Genomic DNA, 20,936 nt, shown 5'->3' with positions numbered 1-20,936 from the left:
GAAGGGCACTGCATCCTAAACAGTATCCCAAACCAACGCCAGATATGCTCCACCTTAGGGCCTCTTGTTATATTGATAAATTGTCCTTGTTAGGACAGTTGGGGGTAGGGGGAGGTCTGTTTCAGGTTGCATGCCAGGGGTGGTGGGTGGTCCACACCTGTCTAATTCTCCTGGTCACTGCTGTGCTGCTCATTGTGGAAAAAGAGGAATGTGGAAAGGGGATCCATCATTTACAACCAAACGACCCACATCGTTTGGATGATCCAGAAGCACTGAACTAGGAGCCTGAAACTCCACATGGGAATCTTCAGACTCACAAGGGACCCTTTTACTTTACCAGTGAGAATGCCCAGCTGAAGGGGATTAACAAGAAGAAACAAAAGGGAGGGGTGGATAGAAACCCAAGAGAAAGAAAGTTTTTAAAAATACAAGTTTCCTATCCTACACAAGCAGTAGAAATCTTGTTATCCCAGGGGGAGTCCTGACTGAAGACTATGGTTTCAAAGCAGGAATGGGAAATGGATTAAGTTTCACTGTGGCAAAGCAGGGTGTGTCCTCCCAGCCTGTCTGTGGGACCTTTGGCTCATGGGGATACTGTCTTGGTTTGGAGATTATTTTCATTCTTCCTCAAGCCTAGGTTTCTACAAGCCCTTGGCTACAACACTACCTGTGTTTGGTACAGAGGATAATCCCAACTTTATCTGGGTTCAACCTATGGGGCAGTGACCTTAGAAAAACAAAGTAGAAAGCTACCATAAAAATGCTCTTATATGACCAGGTGGTCAATTCTTCCCTTCCCTCCTTAGCTGCAACAGCACCTGTTGGCTTAGAAACATGCAGTGTTCTCACACTAATGTGCCCAAACCGCCACCCTTCCCATCCTGGCATCCACCTACCCCCACCCCATGAGACCTGCATATCAAATATTACTTCCTGCTGTCTATGACCACACTGCCTTGGCAGTTAACATCAAAAGCAAACACATGGGGAGAACAGAAGGCACTGGAGCTAGGGAGGAAGAACAAGCAGAGGTAATGTTTCAAAACTTTCTTGCTGGTGTCCAGGTGCAAAAACCTTGGACCATCACATGTATTTCAATTTTTCATCTAAGGGCTCATCCCCTCTCTCCCAGAAGGGCAAGCTGAAAGAGGCCCTCCTCTGTCTCTACTCCCAACCCTTTTGTCCCTGAAACACAACACGTGGAAGTCAGACCTCAGGACTCCTACCTGCCATCAAGGTAAGCCACACAGGGACAGCATTTGGCAAGCTCATCCACTGCAACTTATTGCTCAAGAGCTGAATTGTGAAGGCCGTTTTCTATAGTGGTTGCACCAATATACATTCCCACCAACAGTGCGTGAATGTTCCTTTTTTTCCACATCCTCACCAATATTTGTTATTTCTCGTTATTTTGATACTAGCCATTCTGACAGGTGTAAGGTGATATCTTAATGTGGTTTTAAGTTGCCTGATGATTAGTGATGTTGCAGATGAGCCACACAGGGACAGCATTTGGCAAGCTCATCCAATGCAACCTATTGCTCAAGAGCTGACCAAAGCTAGCAATCTATCCAGTGTTGATGGTTCACCATCTACATGGACCACGTTAACCTGAATTGATTATTTCTACCATCTTTATCCTGTCTCCTGGGGGTTCCACAACTTGAAGACAGCAATTGTCATGAATGTTTAACACAGTGCCCAAAACAGGACTGGTACCAAGGCCAGATGACATCTGCGCACAGACATATCCCAAATCACAGACAGCGTGGTAACCCCAGTATACTCATTCGACCTCTCTGGACTGTAATTTACGTGTAAAAGAAGGGAGCCAAGATGGTATTTTCCTAAGATCCTCTCCAGTTCTATAATTTTATGACCTAATTGCAACCATTTTACTCTACTGAGGAAGGGCAATATGCATCATGCATCCTGTGCATCACAACAGCAATTTCAACAGATCAGTGCTGTGTTTCTGCAGAAGTAACAATAGTAAAAACAAACAAAAAAACACTTGCATTATTCCCAAATTGTAAGTTTGATCTACAAAGTAACATTCTGAATTTCACAGCACACTGGACCATCTTCCAATAAGCATAAGGACACCCTCCTTGGGACAAAACTTTTTATTTACAGCAATACCTACTGCATTTAATTAAGGCCAGAGAGAAAAGTCCTGCCCAGGTGTGGCAGAGCAACAATCATTAGCAGCCTCCTTGACTCTAGCCTCGCCTGCACCCTCTAACTAGTTCAATTAATTTGAATTTACCAACATATCACATCAGCACCTCTTTGTTTCAAAATCTTAAACAGCTCTGTCCTACCTAAAGAACAACTCTCCAAGGACCTGCTTCGTTAGCCTGGCACTCAGCTTCTAAAGTTAACCTCAGCCAACTCAACCAGCTCTTTCTCTGAGCTCCCCCAGCATAAACCCAGAAAAGGAGTTTTCTACCTGTGGAAGAAACCTTTGGACAAGAGATGCCTCCTCCCTGTATGGCTTGACTTGTGCCTTCCCACAAAATACCACCACCATCCCCATCTGAGCCCTCTAAAATTCAAGACCCACCCCGTTGAAAGTGAACTCTTCCCTGACTGGTGCAACAAGAAGTATTTTAATTTCTGCTCTGTATTTTTCTGTTTTAAAAAAGAATTCTATGGCAATAAACACATGAAAAGGTGCTCAACATCACTAATCGTCAGGCAACTTAAAACCACAATAAGATATCACCTTACACCTGTCAGAATGGCTAGTATCAAAATAACAAGAAATAACAAATATTGGCGAGGATGTGGAAAAAAAGGAACACTCACGCACTGTTGGTGGGAATGTATATTGGTGCAACCACTATAGAAAACAGCATAGAGGTTCCTCACAAAAATTAAAAATAGAAATGTCATACAATCTAGTAATTCCACTACTGGGTATTTACCCAAAGAAAACAAAACTCTAATTCAAAAAACATATACACTCCTATATTCATTGTAGTATTATTTACAATAGCCAAGATATGGAAGCAATTCAAGTGTTCATCAATAGATGAATGGATAAAGACAATGTGGTACACACACACACACACACACACACACACACACACACACACACACACACAACCACGGAATATTAGTCAGCCATAAAAAGGAAGGAGAGTTTGCCATTTTCAACAACATGGATAGACCTAGAGGATATTATGCTAAGTGAAATAAGTCAGACAGAGAAAGACAAATAGCAAATGATTTCACTTATATGTGGAATCTAAAAAACAAAATAAAGCAGAAATAGACTCATGAAACACAGAGAACAAAATGGTGGTTGCCGGAGGGAGGTGGGGAGAAGGAATGGGCAAAAGGGTGAAGGGCAGTGGGAGATACAGGCTTCCAGTTACAGAATGAGAAAGTCACAGAGATGAAAGGTACAACACAGGGAATACAGGTAATGGTGTTGTACTGTGACAGATGGCAGCTACAGGTAATGGTGCTATACGGTGAGAGGTGGCAGCTACAGGTAATGGTGTTGTACGGTGACAGATGGCAGCTACAGGTAATGGTGTTGTATGGTGACAGATGGCAGCTATACTTGTGGTGGGCACAGCACAGGCACGGAGGTGATGAATCACTATGTTGTACCCTTGAAACTAATGAGACATTGTATGTCAGCTATGTTTCAATTAAAAAAAAGAATATTATGCTTATAAGTAAATATGAATAAGTTTTTTTAACATTAACTCTCCCTGAAATATTTGGAACTAGAAGAGTCCTTCCATACTGTTATGTTATTCAACTCCTTTATTTTATTTTATTTTATTTTATTTTATTTTTTTTTTTTTTTTAAGATTTTATGTATTTATTTATTTAACAGAGAGAGACAGCGTGAGAGAGGGAACACAAGCAGGGGGAGTGGGAGAGGGAGAAGCAGGCTTCCCTGCAGAGCAAGGAGCCCGATGCGGGGCTCGATCCCAGGACCCTGGGATCATGACCTGAGCCGAAGGCAGACGCCTAACGACTGAGCCACCCAGACGCCCCTCAACTCCTTTATTTTAGAGATGAGAAAGCAGAGTCCGGAGAAGCTCGGCATCTTAGGTCACATAGCAGGCTGGTGGCAAAGAAGGGAGGGGAACCCAAGTTTTCTGACTCCCAGAGCTCTGTACACGTTAACAGGGTAGCCATCTTCTTTGCTGCTTGGTGTCCATCTGAGAGCTGCACAGCACGGGTATTGGACAATGCTGACCGTGGCCGCTAAAAAGGGCAAGAACTGAAGACAGAGAAGACTCATGCCCCCAGCACTCCCTCCTTTAATCAGAAGATCCAACACCATGTCAAATCTCTAAGAGAGATGTCCTGACTCATTTTCAACTTCTCTTCCTCCAACTAAACTTGGCCCTTACTTTCCCCAGACCTTCCAACCAATCCGCCCTGGCGTAGGAACACACCCTCTTGCGTATGCATCCCCTACAGAATGACCACACTTACATTCTTACGTCCAGAATGAGGGCCACAAGGATTCCCAATTTTCTAAGTATAAAGACTCAAAGGGAGAAAATTCGGATACCAGCTCCCCTCCTCAGGGATTACAGTTGCATTTAATAACTGTGAGTTAAGAAAAAATATACAACAAACATCCACCATGAATTGTGTAGTATTTTAATGAGGTCATGGTTTATTATTCTATAAATGCAGCTACGTACATCGAAATAGAGTAATAGATACAAATGGGTGACATTATGTATTTGGTTCTCAGACACTTGGTTGGGAACTGCTGGGTGGTGGCATCAGACCAAGACTTCAGATGGGGTATCTAAATACTGGGGCGGGGGGGTGGTCTTTAGGCTCTCATCACCTTCCTGTCAAAGAAAAATATGACAGGCTAATAAAGACACAACCAGAGGGTCATCAGTTCATTTCAGATTTCCCACCACATCCGCCCCCATGTTGCAGTTTTGCTATCATAAGTGTTGGGGTATTTTTAGTACCACTGTTTTGGGGGAACAAAGGGTCTCTCACTTACTTCAGTCCTCTGGTCTATTCTTGGCTTTCCTAGCAATGCTGCCTCAAGTGGAAAGCCCCATCCAGATTCACATTCCAGTCTTTTCCCCATCTCTCACCAGGAATCATCTCTAAAGAGTAAGCACTGACAAGTGATGGATAATTTGCATTTTAACCCTATTCAAATTTGGGTAAATGGTTTAATATGCATGCTAATATTCCATCATTATTCCAATTAAGGAAACTATTATGTTAAAGTATTTAATCAGGAGAATTAAGGAGAACTCCAGACACCTAAAATTAACCTCTAATAGTCTTGACATTCATTTCATTTAGGTGCAATTTGCCAAGCTATAAGCAACTCCCTGCTTAAAACTTTTGCTTAGGCACGTGGGTATTCCTGATAAGACCTAAAAGCAATTCATTTCCTAACTAGATTGCTGTCTAAAAGAATAAACTGAAAGGGCTGCAATTTAAATACAATCAAATCCCCAAGCAGTCGCATTCCAGAAGACTTAAACACCATCATCTGGATCCCCAGGAACAACAATGCTATTCGCATCAGAAACAACACAACCACTTCCTCTTTCTCTGACCTTCTCTGTTTAATTACTTCCTGTGATTTCTTCTAGGGCTGTGCGCGCGCCTGCTTCCCAGGGCGGCAGGCTTTCCATACAAGACTGATTTGTCTGGAAGGTGCAGAATGCCAGCTGACCATAGACTTTACATACAAAGTGCTGGGACTTTGAATTTCTTTTTAAATGATGGATTCTTGGGCCTCCTGGCATTCACCAAGAACTTTTTTAAAGCTGTAAGAAAAAATTCTTCCAGCACATTCCCATCTAAAGTTAAGCTGTATCTCAAAGCTGGAAACCCTCCCAGGGATGGAGGAGTGGCTGCCTGATAATATCTCTCCATGAATAAGCACCACCTTCTCATCCAATGAGCTTCGTCAACGGATTCCAAATGCCAAGTATGTGAAGTCGACTTTGAAGACACAGACCGGGCAGCTGTGAGCTTACTACCATCACAGCCATAGAGAGGCCCTTGCTACTCATAAATTGTTATCCATGGATCAGCAGCACCAGCAGCACCTGGAAGTTTATTAAAAATGCAGAATCTGAAGGGCACCTGGGTGGCACAGCGGGTTAAGTGTCTGACTCTTGGTTTCGGTTCAGGTCATGATCTCGGGGTCCTGCGACTGAGCCCCAAGTTGGGCTCCACACTCAGTGTGGAGTCCACTTGAGTTTCTTTCTCCCTCTCCCTCTGCCCCTCCCGCTTGTGTGTCTGCCTGTTTGTCTCTCTCTCTCTCTCCCTCGCAAATAAATAAATAAATCTTTTTTAAAAACGCAGAATCTGAGGCCTTACTAAATCAGAATCCTCACTTTGCAAGACTCCCAATGCAAGTTCAAGTTTGATCCTCCTCTCAAAATAGCTAAGCTAAAACACAGGTCCAGAATAGTGTGCATTATTATCCATTCTGCTCATTCAGACTTTCAAAGATAAGGTGGCTAGTTCTTTTTCCCAAAGAGGTATCTGTAAAGTTGCTCTTTTTTTTTTTTAAGATTTTATTTGAGACAAAAAGAGAGAGAGAGAGAGAGAGAAGGAGCGGGGGAGGGGGAGGGAGAAGCAGACTCCCCACCAAGCAGGGAGCCCGACGTGGGGCTCGATCCCGGGACCCCAGTATCACGACCCAAGCCAAAGGCAGATACCCAACTGACTGAGCCACCCAGGCCTCCTAAAGTTGCTCTTTATATCAGTACAGAAAAGGCCACCTCTGTGGGCACTGCTTTCCTACTTCACAGAGCTGAAAAGGAATACAAGAAAGAAATGTCACCTCACAGTTCTGAGGTATTTTCAGGATTCAAAGTGAGTTCTAACTTCATTTGCTCAACAGTAATATAAGTCAAGCTGTACACACAATTTTTTTATAAAAGAAAACTAAAGCTCTATGAAGTTATGACATGTAATATTCTATAAACATGGGATCTGAAGTTCAAGGACCTGGATTAAAAATAACAAATTCTGCTCTGTGACTGCAGACAAGATACTTAACCTCTCTGAATCTTATCCTTGCCTGTCAGACATATTCCACCCATGTGTGAGTGCACAAGTACGTGTTCACACAACCCCCCCCCCCCCCACCAAATACCTTGAAGAGCTCGTTAGGGGATTCTGGGAAGGGCAATGTAGTACTTTTAATGCTCCGGATGAAGAGCTCCCCCCGCCCCAAATTTGGGAATCCCAATGCCTGCAGCTTTAGGAGGAACCCTGCAGAATCAAGGGAAGAAAGAAAAAACAACTCTGAGAGTCAATCATCAAGATGATGCTGTCCTCATACCCCTAGGGCATATGAAAGTGCCTAGCACCAGAGCACGTAAGCTCCCCAAGGCCAGAGACTCGCTCTGAGTCACAGCTCTGGTACTGTCTGGCAGATTCAGTGTCTGGTGCATTAGGTGCAGTAAGTGAATGGCCCTCAACAGCTGGCCACTCCCTTTCCTCAAGCCTCACCACCCCGGTTATTTATTTTACCCAATAAAATAATTAATACATGGCTTTGCAATTAGGGTCCAAGTATCTTCTTTTTTTTAAGATTTTACTTATTTACTTGAGAGAGAGAGAGAGAGAGAGCACACGAGTGGGGGGAGGGCAAAGGGAGAGGGACAAGGAGACTTCCTACTGAGCGGGGAGCTCCAAGTGGGGCTTGGTCTCAGGCCTGAGAATGTGACCTGAGCCGAAGGCAGACACTTAACCTACTGAGCCACCCAGGCGCCCCTAGGGTCCAAGTATCTTCTAAAGTCAAGTTCGTTCTTTCTTTTTTCTTTCTTTTTTTTCTTTGTCTCTCTTTCTCCCTTCCTCTCTCTCTCTCTCTCTCTTTCTTTCTAAAGATTTTATTTATTTGACAGAGAGAGAGACAGTGAGAGAGGGAACACAAGCAGGGGGAGTGGGAGAGGGAAAAGCGTAGGCTTCCCATGGAGCAGGGAGCCTGATACGGGGCTCGATCCCAGGACCCTGGGATTATGACCTGAGCCGAAGGCAGACGCTTAACAACTGAGCCACCCAGGTGCCCCTAAAATCAAGTTCTTCAGATTCAAAGTCTACCACGCTCTGAATGGACACCTGTAATCTAGTACCCCCTGGTTCTCCTTAGTATAAAAGACATCTAAGAATGGATGGAAAGGTCCTCAAAGCTAGTTTAAAAACAGCAGACTCCAGATCTGAAACCTGTTTATACACGGGTTAATGAAAAGGCAACTATTAGGCCCTCAGGCCCAGAACTAACACTGAGCCAATGCATACTATACTGGCAGGGCAGACCTGTTTTGGAATTTGAGTCTGAGAAAAATCACAGATTTGATTTAACCTATTAAGTGAAGGAGAAAGATTTAATTACTATATGAAGGCTATATTCACACTTTGCAACTTTAAAGATCTGTAAAAATGAGTAAAATTACTGGGATGCTGATGATTAAATTAAACCCCTGATCTAACATTCACTTTGTTTCTTGGCTGAAAATATAAAACATAAACACCAACAGGGCATGCAAGTAGACAAAAACTCACTCCTCAGGGAAACTTCAGCCAACCCTCCCCCACACCAACCCAACCCATACCAAGCCTATTGACTCTTAGAAACCATCTGAATGACACTGGTGATAGGATTCCTGAACCACAGACAGGAATGGCAAGAAAGCCAAAGACGCTAGTACACTACAGGTAAGTACACCGACAGTAACAGAGGAGGCCAGCTTCTGTAAGACATGAAATCTCAGAAAGATAGCCAACCAGGATCACTGAGTAAAAGGGCCAATAGTCAGCGGGGCATTACCAATATTACAGCACCAACTAAAGTGCTACTCTAGGTCCCACCAGCACAGTACCCGAAAGCTGAATAAAAAGCAGAACATGACTTCGAGGCTCTAATTCTCCTCCTAGAAATCCCCTTGAGCAGGTCACTTCGGCGCTTACAGGCATAAAGTGAGAATCTTGTTCCTTGACTCAAAAGGTTGCTGTGAAGGTAAAATATTGCGAATGGATATCCTCTACCTTGTAAATTCTGAAAATAAATACTACCTTGCTACATGATATGAGACACTGGAGGTGGGTGAGTCCCACTGAATTCCCAATTCATCAGGCACTGTGCCGAAATGCTTTACCTTCATGATTTCATTTTCACTTTTTAACAGCCTATGAATTAGACAGCAGAGTGAGCTTCACTCACATTAACCCAGGGCTCCTGGCTTAAAACACCTGCCAGGGGCCCTTGGTCAGTAGAGGACAGAAGCACGGTATGACCCCAAAACCATCACGGCAGTCTGCCCCTCCCGGATGTTTTGAAAAGGCAACCTCAAAATCTTTTTGGATATAGGTACAGTTAAGAATAATAGTTTATATTTTGATATAAGGTAAAATTACTTTTCAATTAATGAACATTTGCTTTAATCAATCACTAAACATTTGCAGGAAGCCTACAATGGGCTCAGCACTCTGTAAGACTATGGGCATAAGGCTTAATAAGCTATTATTCCCAACACCAGAAGGGCAGCTAACCTTTGTGCATTCTCAGGGTGGGATGCAAATACAAACTAAGTAGTGCTTATCTGAAAAATCAATACTGGAAGCCAGAGCCAAAGCAATGCAAGGAGAAAAAGAAGAGGAATAAGTAATGAAAACAAAAAGACAAAGATGTCATTACCAGATGAACTAGGAAAGACAATTAAAAACTTAACCTGATAATTAAGTTTAAGCACTGAAGAATGGACCACAGGGAATATATCTAAGAATGAAAACCACCAGATTTGAAAAATCATTATATATCAGTATACACAGGAGACAAAGCCATACATTTCAGAAGCTGCCCTTGTTCTAATCCCTTCAATCGCCAGCTCTGAATGCCAGGATGAAGTCAGAATCCATTTCTTCACCTCTGTGCTCTTAAGTGAGTGCAAAAGCAGGTATCTTGTGTTTAAATAAATATTAAACTACCCTTTGAGAGTAGCATACATGACATACGCACAATTTGCCATCTTGTGTACCACACGCCCCATGTGAACACACTGCTGACAGAGTTCACCAGAGAAATCAGTTTTATAAAACAGTTGTTACGTGAGTGAACTCCTATGCCAGTTACTATCAAGTATGTTACTAAGATCCCGGTCTGACTTCCTTCCCATGACATGAGACACATACCAAGCTGCAGTGACAATGCTTCATGCCTGCCCAGGGCGAGCACACAGAAAACGCTTTTTGCTCCACAGGGCACTGTGTGCACCAGTGCAAAATATTCCTTCTACTCCAGTGACCACAGGCCCTTAAAAATGCCTTAAAAAATCATCAATGTTCTAGCCTTACATACTGATTAAAAAGAAGCGTTTACAGGAGTTTATCAATATGACTGGGTCTCAAAACAAACAAACTAAACCAGCCCAATTTACTTGAGAAATCAAGCCAAAAAAACCACACACCAAAACTTGCTGCTCTGCCTCTTTCACCATCTTGTTCAGTTTCTGAGGGTTTTGCTGTCAGATTGTGTATTTGTGTTCAGCCCGGTAATATAGGAACTATGCCAGTATTGGTGTTCATCAGCACGGCTGTCTCCCACTTCGAGTGTTGAGACTCCATCAGAACCCCGCAGCTACTGCAAATTGTTAATATTGTGATTTCCACAGAGATTCTCCTGCAGAGGCAGAAACATAGGCCCTGGCTTATTGCAGTCAAGATCTTCCACTTCCCAACTCCCACAACAGTGACTGGAATCAAAATGGTTTTGAGCTGTCAATCACAGATCATCACTACCAGACAGTTCTGCACCCAAGTCCCACAAAATGGGCCAAGGGCTTCATGTGAACGTGGAGTTTCTCAGAGGGGGCTTATACACACTAAGTTAACCAAATACAACAATTATAATTATTGCATTCGTTGGTAGGGACAAAGCATTTTATTTTATTTTATTTTTGTTTTTTTAAAGATTTTATTTATTTATTTGAGAGAGAAAGAGTGAGAAAGAGAGAGCACATGGGGGGGGGGGTCAGAGGGAGAAGCAGACTCCCTGCCGAGCAGGGAGCCCGATGCGGGACTCCATCCCGGGACTCCAGGATCATGACCTGAGCCGAAGGCAGTCGCTTAACCAACTGAGCCACCCAGGCGCCCCAGGACAAAGCATTTTAAAATAAATAAATCCATTTTTTAATTCAACAGACATTTATTAAGCAACCATAATGTGCCCAATAGTATTGGGCCAACAACTAGAAAACTAAGCAGTTAAGAGGTAATCCTGAATCCAAGAAGCTCATATTCTGGTAAGAATCTAGCTGGGTATAAGCCCAACTCTAAATGGTGAGAACTGCCATACACTGTGGGGGAAAATGCTATAAAGAGTCCTCAGTTTTGACGTGAAGAGTGGAGGGCAGCAAAGACGAGGAGGATCTAATAAAAGGAATGGCCGCAGAACTGGTGAGAAGGGGGAATGAGCAGAAATTCACTTGCTGAAGGGAAGGAAGAAAGAAAATTCCAGAATAAAGAGCATGAGTAAGCAGACTGTTGAGGCAAAACAGTTTTGATATTTGTACTGATTCACTTTTTTATATTTTATTTGGTTAAAGGAAGTGGAAAGCAGAGGGGATCAGCCATAGCTAGAAAGGAGGGAGCACTTGCTAAATCCTCGTAAAAACAAGCCTAGCAGATGGAAAGAGGTGAAAGCCCACCACCTAGAAAGATGTATGGCCTCGAAGTAGGCACTTAACTTTATACAATGACAATGTCCTGTTACAAAGTTTTGTTAAGGTCTTTCCAAGTGTTTTGTCTTGCTTTCAACATCTTCTGAGGAATGGACCAAGATTCCAATTCTGCATAGCCAACTCCATGTTTTTAACATTTAAGGATTCTATTCCTATGGAGTAGAAACATCTCTTTTTAAAGGCTAATGCAAAGAAACTGGATCAACATTTGTTGTACCAGGTCTAATTTCTACAACCGTTATTTCAACAAACGTACAGCTACCATCCAGCAATAACCAACTCTTGAATTCACACTCTTATTATCTTAAGGTGTATCACAGAATTCTCAAGCCCAAGTTTATTTAAATTCACTTTAATTCAGTATGTGCCTCAGCAATTTCAGGGAAGATAAAGGAAGCGGAAAAAATTATGGCAATGACAGACTGTCGCCAATTCAGAAGAATCAAGGACAGCATGACTGACAGAAACAGTGTGAGCTCGGAAGTCAGAATGACAAAGGCTGGCCAGTCTGTCCTCTCCTGAGAAGGTACCTCACACAGTGGTTAAAAACGGTCCTTCCTGGGCCAGGCGGCTGGAGTCAAAGCCTAGCTCCTTCATTTACTAATGATATGACCTTGGACAAGTTACTCATCTTCTTTGGACCTCAGTTTCCCCCTCTATAAATGGAAGTAATAATACCCTATCTACCTCAGAGGACTACTGAGAAGACTAATTAAAATGCTATAAAAAAAAAAGTTTGCTGTATTAGGCAAGCAACTTTACTTAAGCTTCCTCATCAGTTAAATAGGGTAACTCCAGGGCACCTGGGTGGCTCAGTCAGTTAAGCCTCTGACTCGATTTCAACTCAAGTCATGATTTCAGGGTGGTGGGATCAGCCCACACCGCATCCGGCTCTGCACTCAGCGGGGAGTCTGCTTCAGAGTCTCTCCCCACCACTCTTGCGTGTGCACTCTAAATAATGAATGAATGAATGAATAAAATCTTTTAAAAAATAATAAAATAAATGGGATAACTCCTTCATAGGATTATTTGAAAATTAACAAGCTGAGCCTCTAAGAAACCTATCCCAGTGCCCTGCTAAGAGCCAACACCAGACACCTGATTTATGCTTGGTGCTCAACAGCTTTACATTGGATATCTCATATAATTTTCACAGCAACTCCATGAAATTGCTAAAATTCACTCCCATTTTATTCATTCAGATTAAACCAAGGTAAAAGGTAAGTAACTTGCCTTAGATCAGAAAGTGAGCAAATGGCTGAGCCTTGAGCCTTAAGTTTAAGTTAAATGCATTTAACTCAGGATCTTTAATTGGCACCTGGCTGAAATGACAGTTGTAAAAGACATTTTTCAGTCAATTGGGCTGAATGTCAAAGACAACCGGGAATGACTCTTAATTTTATAAAGTGTGATGATGGTATTATGGTTTCATGGAAGAGTATTCCCATCTTTTGGGAAGTAAGCTCAAGTATTTAGATATAAGAAATTCTGATATCTAATTTCTTTGAAATGGCTCAGTAAAAATATTTAAGTTTTTTTTTTAATGGAAGACCTTTCAACATTAGGAAAAACATGACTAAGGACAAAGCTTACAAGTCCATTCTCAGCAAGATATGTGTTGCTGAGAAGAGTATATGAGAGGAACAGAATAGCTAAATGGTAGGCCCATTTCTCCTGTGTTAAACTCACTTGAGAAGGATTTCTTCATTTTGTCTACAAATTTCCAAATCATTCATGACCATAATCAAATGCTTTAAAGATACAGACAAAATGCATACGATCAAAAACTTTTTTTCCACTCTTACGTACAAAAGATAATTTTCAATAGTTTGTTGATGCTTTTTACTTTTAAATTATAAAAAAAATCTGTAGAATTGTAAATCTTAACATGCATTTGTAGCTGGAGTGGGATCAGAGGAGAAGGGTCAGAGTATTTTCTGTATAGAAGCTATTTTTTAGGACAGTCAGCAAAAAGAGCAGACAAGCTTTCCTGAACTATCATATACTTATTAGAGAAGTTTTAAATTGACATGGAAAAGAGCATGAGAAGACAAACATGTTATTTTTTAAAATTAGGCACAATTTTGCCCGTTGCAAGATTCTGACTTACTGTACTCTGATGCTAAGCATATTAATTATATATCTGTACCGTTTAATAAAAGCCTTAAATATGGACTATCAAGAAAATCTATTCTACCTAAGGTATAACTACTTCCCCCGTAGGTCCCCAATTTGAGGTCACCAAATTGCTTTATTTTTAACACACCTTGCCTACTTCCAAAAGGTATCTGTAGAACTTCAAACATAAAGCCATTAGAAAAGAAAATAAAAGATCAAAATTCATACTAGAGGAGGGGTAAATAAATCTAGCAAAAGCTAGGCTAACCATGACTACTGTAATCAAGCAATAATTTTAGCTCTGAGCTTCCAGACAGTGGTTGCAAAAAACCCCATCAACAAAAAAGCAATCACAGCAAGCTCTGCAACCCAGAGAGAAACCTTCTTCCAAGCATTAACATTTAAAAGGAATTTTTCAGATGGGTCATTACATAAGAACTTGAATAATATAATGGACAGTGTCCACAAATGGCAGTTTACAGCCCATGCAGTCCATGTTCTTACGGGCTTACATTTCATGTCTCATGCCAAGGTCATTACATTAAAAGTCATCCTGGGAAGGCCATTTCTGCACTGGGCTAAGGCGCCACAGCTTTCTGATTCTCTAACTGAAACCAGAACCTGTCCTCAAATACCCATTGTCTCAACTGGGCTTCTGACAGCAGTCGGGATGGCCAGTTCCATGCTGAACTGCTCTGAAAGCATGAAGTAGACATAGTCATTTCTTGCTGGTGATTCCACCCCAAATCCTTTTGCTTTGGCTATCAGATGGAGTAGGATGCAAAGCTGACATGCTACGGGTGAAAAGGGAGAGGCCAGGCCAGTAGTCCCAAGGGATGGAGCCAAGGAACCCAATGCAGGTGAGTGGAACCAATCTCCAACAAGAATCCCCAAGTCCAGAGCAAGGCAACCGTCCCTCCCTGCTACTCTGCTATTTGTGTGTGCAAGGACAAAGGAGGACCTATAAAACCACTTGTCTATTAGTCAAGTCCGAATGGGGACAAGGCCCAGAAGCATATTTCTTCCCCAAAAGAGCAACTTTTTTTTTTCATTTTATCATTTCAAGATACACTCTATGAAGGCAAAGCAAAATGTTTAAAAAGACCAGCACAGGTGGTGGGACCACAGCGACATGCACACCAGGCTCTCCAGCTGCGGGTGTCTGGCAGACCAGGGGTTACTGCAGTCAAAGACCCCTGGGGACCACAGGAAGGAAATTCCCTTTCCCAAACACCGACCCTCTCAACACCCTCTCCCGCCCAGCCTGGTAACAGCAGACGCCAAATGATAAAGGGGCATTAAAAAAAAAAAAAAAAAAAGTGAAGTAGATTCTTAAGAGTACAGCACTCTGTCACCTGCTGCAAGAAAAGCCCTCCCCGTCACCCAGCCCTGAGTCACTTCCCCTCTCTGCACTGACTTGTCAATGCTCGCAGGGGCAAGAGACCCCGGGCCTCGCGAGCAGATACTCGCAGCCCCCACGACCCCTCAGACATGCTGTCTGGGCCTCCCCCCAGGGTGCGTCCCAGCGGCTATCAACCCGCTCTTTGCGCCCAAGCCAGCGCCACTGCTACCTTAGCTAATGGCAGCTCTGAATGAAAGGAGCCGAAGCAGGCTCCGGATTTATGAATGTGCAGAGGAGGAGGGGAGGGATATCATGTGACAATAAAGGAGAGCGTCTTATTCACAAAAAAAAAAAAAAAAAGTGGCTGGTGGCGGGCACAGCCACTGAGCAGCGGCGTCGGCCGCCGTGCGGTGACCTCTCAGACCCGAAGCCGACGACTTCAGGCGCCGGGCCCAGGAGCCCTGCCTCCGCTTCTCCCCCGATTGGAAACGCCTCGGGCGGGAGTGAGAGAAAGCCAAACCCGATTCCGAGACCGCGCGGCTGGAGTGAGCCTCACCTTGGCCCCGGGCTGGAAAACGGCACCGATCCTGCGGAGGGCGGCGGGTCAGCCCCGGAGCCCCTCCAGCCGAGCGCCCCGAGCATTGTTTCCCTCGGGCCCGCGGGCCGGGCACGCATGCCTGTGCACGCGCACACACAAACTCGCACACTGGCCCGCACACACACACATACACACGGATACACACACACACACTGGCCCGCAGCACATTGCCCCGCACACACACGCGCGCGCGCACACACACTGGCCCGCACACACAGACACACAGACACAGACACACACACACACACACACACACACACACACGCCCGCAGCACATTGCCCCGCACGCTCCCGCCCGCCCCCGCAGCACACGACTCGGATCCGCCCCCGATCCCGCGGGGCGCCTATCCCGAGCCCAAAAGCGCGTGCACACACGCTCACACGCGCCGCGGGACCCCTCCGGCGGCTCCCGTACGGCGACCTGCCTGGGGATCCCGGCTCACGCAGACCCCCGCGCAGCCCGCGCCCAGTCCTCCCCTCGCTCCGCCGTGTTTTTTATGAATGAAAATGTGGTATGCAAATGAGAGCGATTCAAGAAAACGAAATGGCGGAGCCTGGGCCCCAGTGGGCTCCCTAAGGGACCGGGGGGCGAGCGGCGGGGCAGAAGTCACAAAGTCACTATGTGAAAACCCACCGACCCCAGGAAGCCGGAGCGGGGGTGTCAGGTCTTTCGCTCCGGCCGCGGAAGATTTCGGGGGGGAGGGAGTGTTTGTGAGTCCCCGGAGAAGGAGCGGGGACCGCCCCGAGGTCACCCGCGCGCCCTTGGCCCCCGCCGCGGCCACCAGCCCGCCGACTCAAGGCGCGCCCCCGCCGGCCCTCAGCAGTCTTTGCCCCCTCCTCACTTCAACAACAATGGGGGGGGGATCTCGCATCCCAAAGCCCACAGGCCGGCTAGTAGCTGCACCCCACGCCAAGTTCACCCAAGCAGCGTCCCCGCCTGCGTCCTCAGCCCCGTCCCCCACGCTGCCCCCGCGGGGCACCCTTGTCCCACCCCGCGGCCAAACTTACTCGTCCGGGTGTGTTTCTTCGGTCATTTTCCTGTTCACCTAGACGCCTGTCCCGCGGCGGGCAGCTTTGCTCCCTTCATCTTCCTGTCCGCTCACCCTCCTTCTTCACATCTCCGGAGATCGCCTGATTTGGTTGGGGAGGGGGAGCGGCGAGAGATGAAGGGGCGCCGCAGAAGGCAGAAGGGGAAGCAGGCGATAGGAGCGCGGGGTGAGGTTTGGGGAAGGGGTGCAAAGGCAAGCTGCGGGAGGAGTGAGCCCCGCAGCGCCCGGGGCTCGGCAGGAGGGGCTCCGGGGGCTCGGCAGCGAGCAGAGGGGGAGAGATTTGGGCAGGGGACGGCGGTGGGGGAGACGAGGAGAAAAACAAGCGCGCCGTGGAGCGGCGGGGACTGCTCAGAGGAGGAGGAGAGGAGGGCCAGCCGCGGGTGGGGGCTCGGTCCGGGGTCGCCCCCGGGGGCCTGGCCAATCACGGTTCCGGGGAGCGGTCGGCGGCCGGGGGAGGTGCGGCTGGGAGGCGGTGCAGGGCGCCCCGTCCGAGCCCCATCTCTCGACTCCACCGATTTACTCCATATTGGATTCTCACCGCCGCCAACAGGAGGAGGAAGTAGGGCGGAAGCGATGACGTCTTCCCAGCGGCCAGAGGTGGTGGAGTGCAAAAAGCTTCCTACTTGCGACCGAAAGAAAAAAAAAAAAAAAGGAGAAAAAAAAAAAAAACTTTGTCCCGCCTACTGAGCATGCTCGGCTTCCTTTCCTCCTCCCTCCTGGCTTCCACTCCCGGAGGAGCCTCGGAGCGGAGTTGTTTGTGCGGCGTCTGTCTGGCTCCTGATCCATTTTCGCCAACGCTCCGGGTTTTAAGAAGCCGGAGAGGAGGGAGGAGGCAGGAGCCGGGGACTCGCACACATCTGGCTCCAGTTTGGTTCCCTCCCTCCATCCAAACCCCTGGATTAAAAATGGTGGGGGGCGGGGGCGGAGACGCTGAGTTGAGGGGAGGCCCAGAGGGGTGGTTTGGGCTCAGCGGACCCAACTACCCTCCACAGTGCAGCGGGAGGGTGGGGACGGTACAGGTGTTTTGCCAAGGTTCTGAATGGCAGAGGCTTTTCAATTGCTTATGAATCTTGTGATCTGTTTTGCCTTGTGGAGGGGGCATTTTTGAGGAATCATTATTGTATATTAAAAAAAAAAGCAAATCCAACACAGCCCAGAAACGTTTGCATTTCAGTAGAAATGATGGACTTCTTCGGATTAAAAGGTAAACCGAAATACATTTCAAAAATTATTTAGTAAACGTCTCTCATATTGGAGGATGGCCCTTGTCCCAGGCCCTTGAAGGCCATAGTTACTGGGCCAGAGGTTACCAGCCCAGTGGGCTTTTGCACAGATGAGGAGATAGAGAGCTTCTGGATTCCCGCCCCCCCCCCCCCCAGTTTGTCTTTAAATGATTTTTCTTGTTTTGGCCCCTGGACCGCGGGGCTGAGTGGGCCCATACTCTCCAAAGCAGCGCTGTCTGGGCAATGAATAAGGCTGGCTTCCTTGGCATGCAACCTGTGCAGTTGCACAGGGATCTTTACTTGGTTTGATGTTCGGCTGTTGCAGATTTGAGATTTTTTATAGTGTTGGAACAAGGGGCTTCACACTTTTACTTGCAGTGGGTCCCACAAATTACATAGCTATTCAGTACTTCCTTCCAGGGGTCTTGAAAGAGCAAGAGGTAGAGTCCCTGCCCCTTCCTGCTCTCCAAGCACAGTACATTTTTCCACCCTACTGAATGTGCCAAGAGAACATACTGAGATTTTAACCAAATAGCAGCCACTGAACAAATTAAGAAATTAAATATATGCCTCAAATGTAGTATACACAAAAGTGTATATGTATGCATTTGGAGAGCCAGGAGTGTTTCAAAGATAGTAACAGTATCACCTTGAGTCAAGGAGAAACTAGTGGTTTACCCTAGGCTTCATGCCTATCACAACCATGATCTTTGTGGACATGGATTGGGGTTCACCCACCTTTGATGCTGAGTGCTGGTGTGTAGTGCTGAAAAGGGAACTAGACAAGGGAGAAACACCTGGTTTGTTTTTTTCCTAGCAGGCCTGAGACCTTGAGTGAGACTTTTAGCAGTCCTTCAGTTTCTTTATAAAACAGGGATAACAAGGACAATCTTGTCTTTCTCAGGTTTTGAGGCCATTGAGAGTCTCTGAGAAAGCAGTGAACAAAGGAGCATCTCATTGTTCTCTAAATCCCCATAAGGCAAAGGCATCTATCCAGTTCTCACCTTTGGTCATTGCTTTTCTCCTGGAGGTGCTGAAAGAGATCCCACTCAGTCATTCCTGAACTTCCAGGAACAGATATTTGTCCATGGCAAAATTTTCCACCCAGTGGGCATCTCTATGGCTCCACCCTCCAGTTTCAGAGTGCCCAAATGGCAAGGTGGCAGGTAAGTTGATTATTAGTTTCTGCAGACAGACAAATGAATCGGTGTCATCACCACTCATTCATCCAGCTCCCAGCTAATAGCAGTGAATGACTGGCCCAGACGGCAGACCAGGCAGCCAAAGGAGCAAAGGAAAACATTCTAAAGTCCAGGAGTCACCAGCTCCCCACTTGGATGTCCTGATGCCAAATTCCAGCAGGTCCTTAGGTTCTCTGAGCCTTGGGTAAAACACCTGTAGTGTCAGGATACTGCCCACAACATAGGGCTGCTGGGAAGAATAAATGGCTACGGTGAACGTACTGTGTTAAGCAGCGCGCTGCAACTAGATGAATGGCAACCCTTTCTTCTCTTTAGCCAATTGTATTACTAAATGCCACCCTCCTTCACTTACGTTCCATCATGTTCTTTAAAAGAAATCCTTCCAGTTCTCTTCTGCCTCGTTCATCACCCAAAAGGGGCTTTTTAATGGAAATGTTCTTAGTAGGTCACCTCTTGGTCTTCCCCATCAATTACTGCGACTCCTGCAGCTCCATAGAATAAATGGCGATATTGGGCGAATAACTCAGATATGTTTATTGATCTGAATATCAGGACATTATCAAAGTCTACTAAATTGTTACCAGAATAGCGGGTATCACGGATTTAGGGCTTTAATTTAACGACATTACTGAAAGAGCTAAATACCCACATCCGTGTCTCTCCCCCACAACCAGCAAAACAGGGGGCGGGCAGCTCTGAACACGATCGATTCAAGGGTGTCGACTCAAGAGTGAGATCGTACAGCCTCAAAAGTAGAGTCGATCTTCTCACAACTTCACGCACACCCAGCGGAGCCCCCAGCAGGACCCCCGCCTACCCACCCCTCAAGCCAGAGTCGGGGGCGGGGAAGCACCCCCACCCGGGTCCTTCTGCCAGCCGCCTGGAAAGCCCGGAGCGCGGAACCGGAGCGACCCTCGGCGGCCACGGAACGGGCATGCTCAGTAGACCCGCAGGTCTGGTTTCACTCGGAAGCCGGCCGCGGCCCCCGCTCCCTACCGCCCCGCACGGGCGCCGGGAGAAGAGGACATTTTATCTTTCTCGGCAACCGGCTCTCTTTCGTGTCCTTCGCCCCTTCTCTGCGTCCTCCCACCTTATTTGGGTCCGGTAGGGGCCGCGAGTGTATATCTCCCCGGGGTGGGTTTGGAAGTGGGATCTGATAAATCACTCTCCCCCCGCAGCCCCCAGAGGGGCGCGCGCCCAGCTGGGGTGATTTGGGGAGGACCCAGCTGTGCCCTAAGGTTCGTGCGGCCCGGCCGGCCGAATCCCCCATTGCCGCGACGCCCTCGCTCCCCGCTCCGCAAGGCGCGCGCAGCTGCGGCCCAGGCCTGTCCTCACCTCACCCCCATTCTGCCCCTTCGGTATTTCTCAATGACCGGCGCTCGGAGGACACTTCCGACGGGGGAGGGAGCGGGTATCATTAGCGCTCGGTTTATCAGTTCCTTCCGGTCTGCCCGGAGCCCAGCCCTGCGCGCTGCTCGGCAGCGCCTCGGCGTCCCGGTGCCTTTATTATGTTTAAGTAAGCGGTCGTGTGTGCCAGTCTGTGCCAAGTGAGTTTGTAGCCCAGCTGTCTCTCCCAAGACCAGCCGGCAGGAATGGAAACCCAAGCTCTCGTAATAAAGGGGATGATGCAAACTTAGAAACTGACCCGGCGCCCGGGAATGGTGCCCCCCGCCCCCCTCCCCCGGCG

General features: G+C 46.5%; 1 protein-coding gene across 1 annotated transcript in view; it reads right to left on the bottom strand.

Annotated features, from left to right (window-relative positions):
- The window catches only part of SPRED2 (sprouty related EVH1 domain containing 2), a 115,053-nt gene extending 97,653 nt beyond the window's left edge, over nucleotides 1–17,400 (bottom strand). Inside the window, exons 1-2 of the mRNA XM_027621949.2 lie at nucleotides 17,363–17,400; nucleotides 16,784–16,906 (exon numbers count right to left, since the gene is read on the bottom strand). Coding sequence (XP_027477750.1) covers nucleotides 16,784–16,809 — 26 coding nt within the window. The 5' untranslated portion in view covers nucleotides 16,810–16,906; nucleotides 17,363–17,400. The remainder of the gene's footprint in view (nucleotides 1–16,783; nucleotides 16,907–17,362) is intronic.
- Between the last annotated feature and the right edge of the window lie 3,536 nt (nucleotides 17,401–20,936).

This window comes from Zalophus californianus, chromosome 8 (assembly GCF_009762305.2).
Source record: "Zalophus californianus isolate mZalCal1 chromosome 8, mZalCal1.pri.v2, whole genome shotgun sequence".
In the NCBI taxonomy this organism is placed as follows: Eukaryota; Metazoa; Chordata; class Mammalia; order Carnivora; family Otariidae; genus Zalophus; species Zalophus californianus.
The sequence above is the reverse complement of the archived record's forward strand: the minus strand, read 5'-3'. Positions and strand labels throughout refer to the sequence as shown.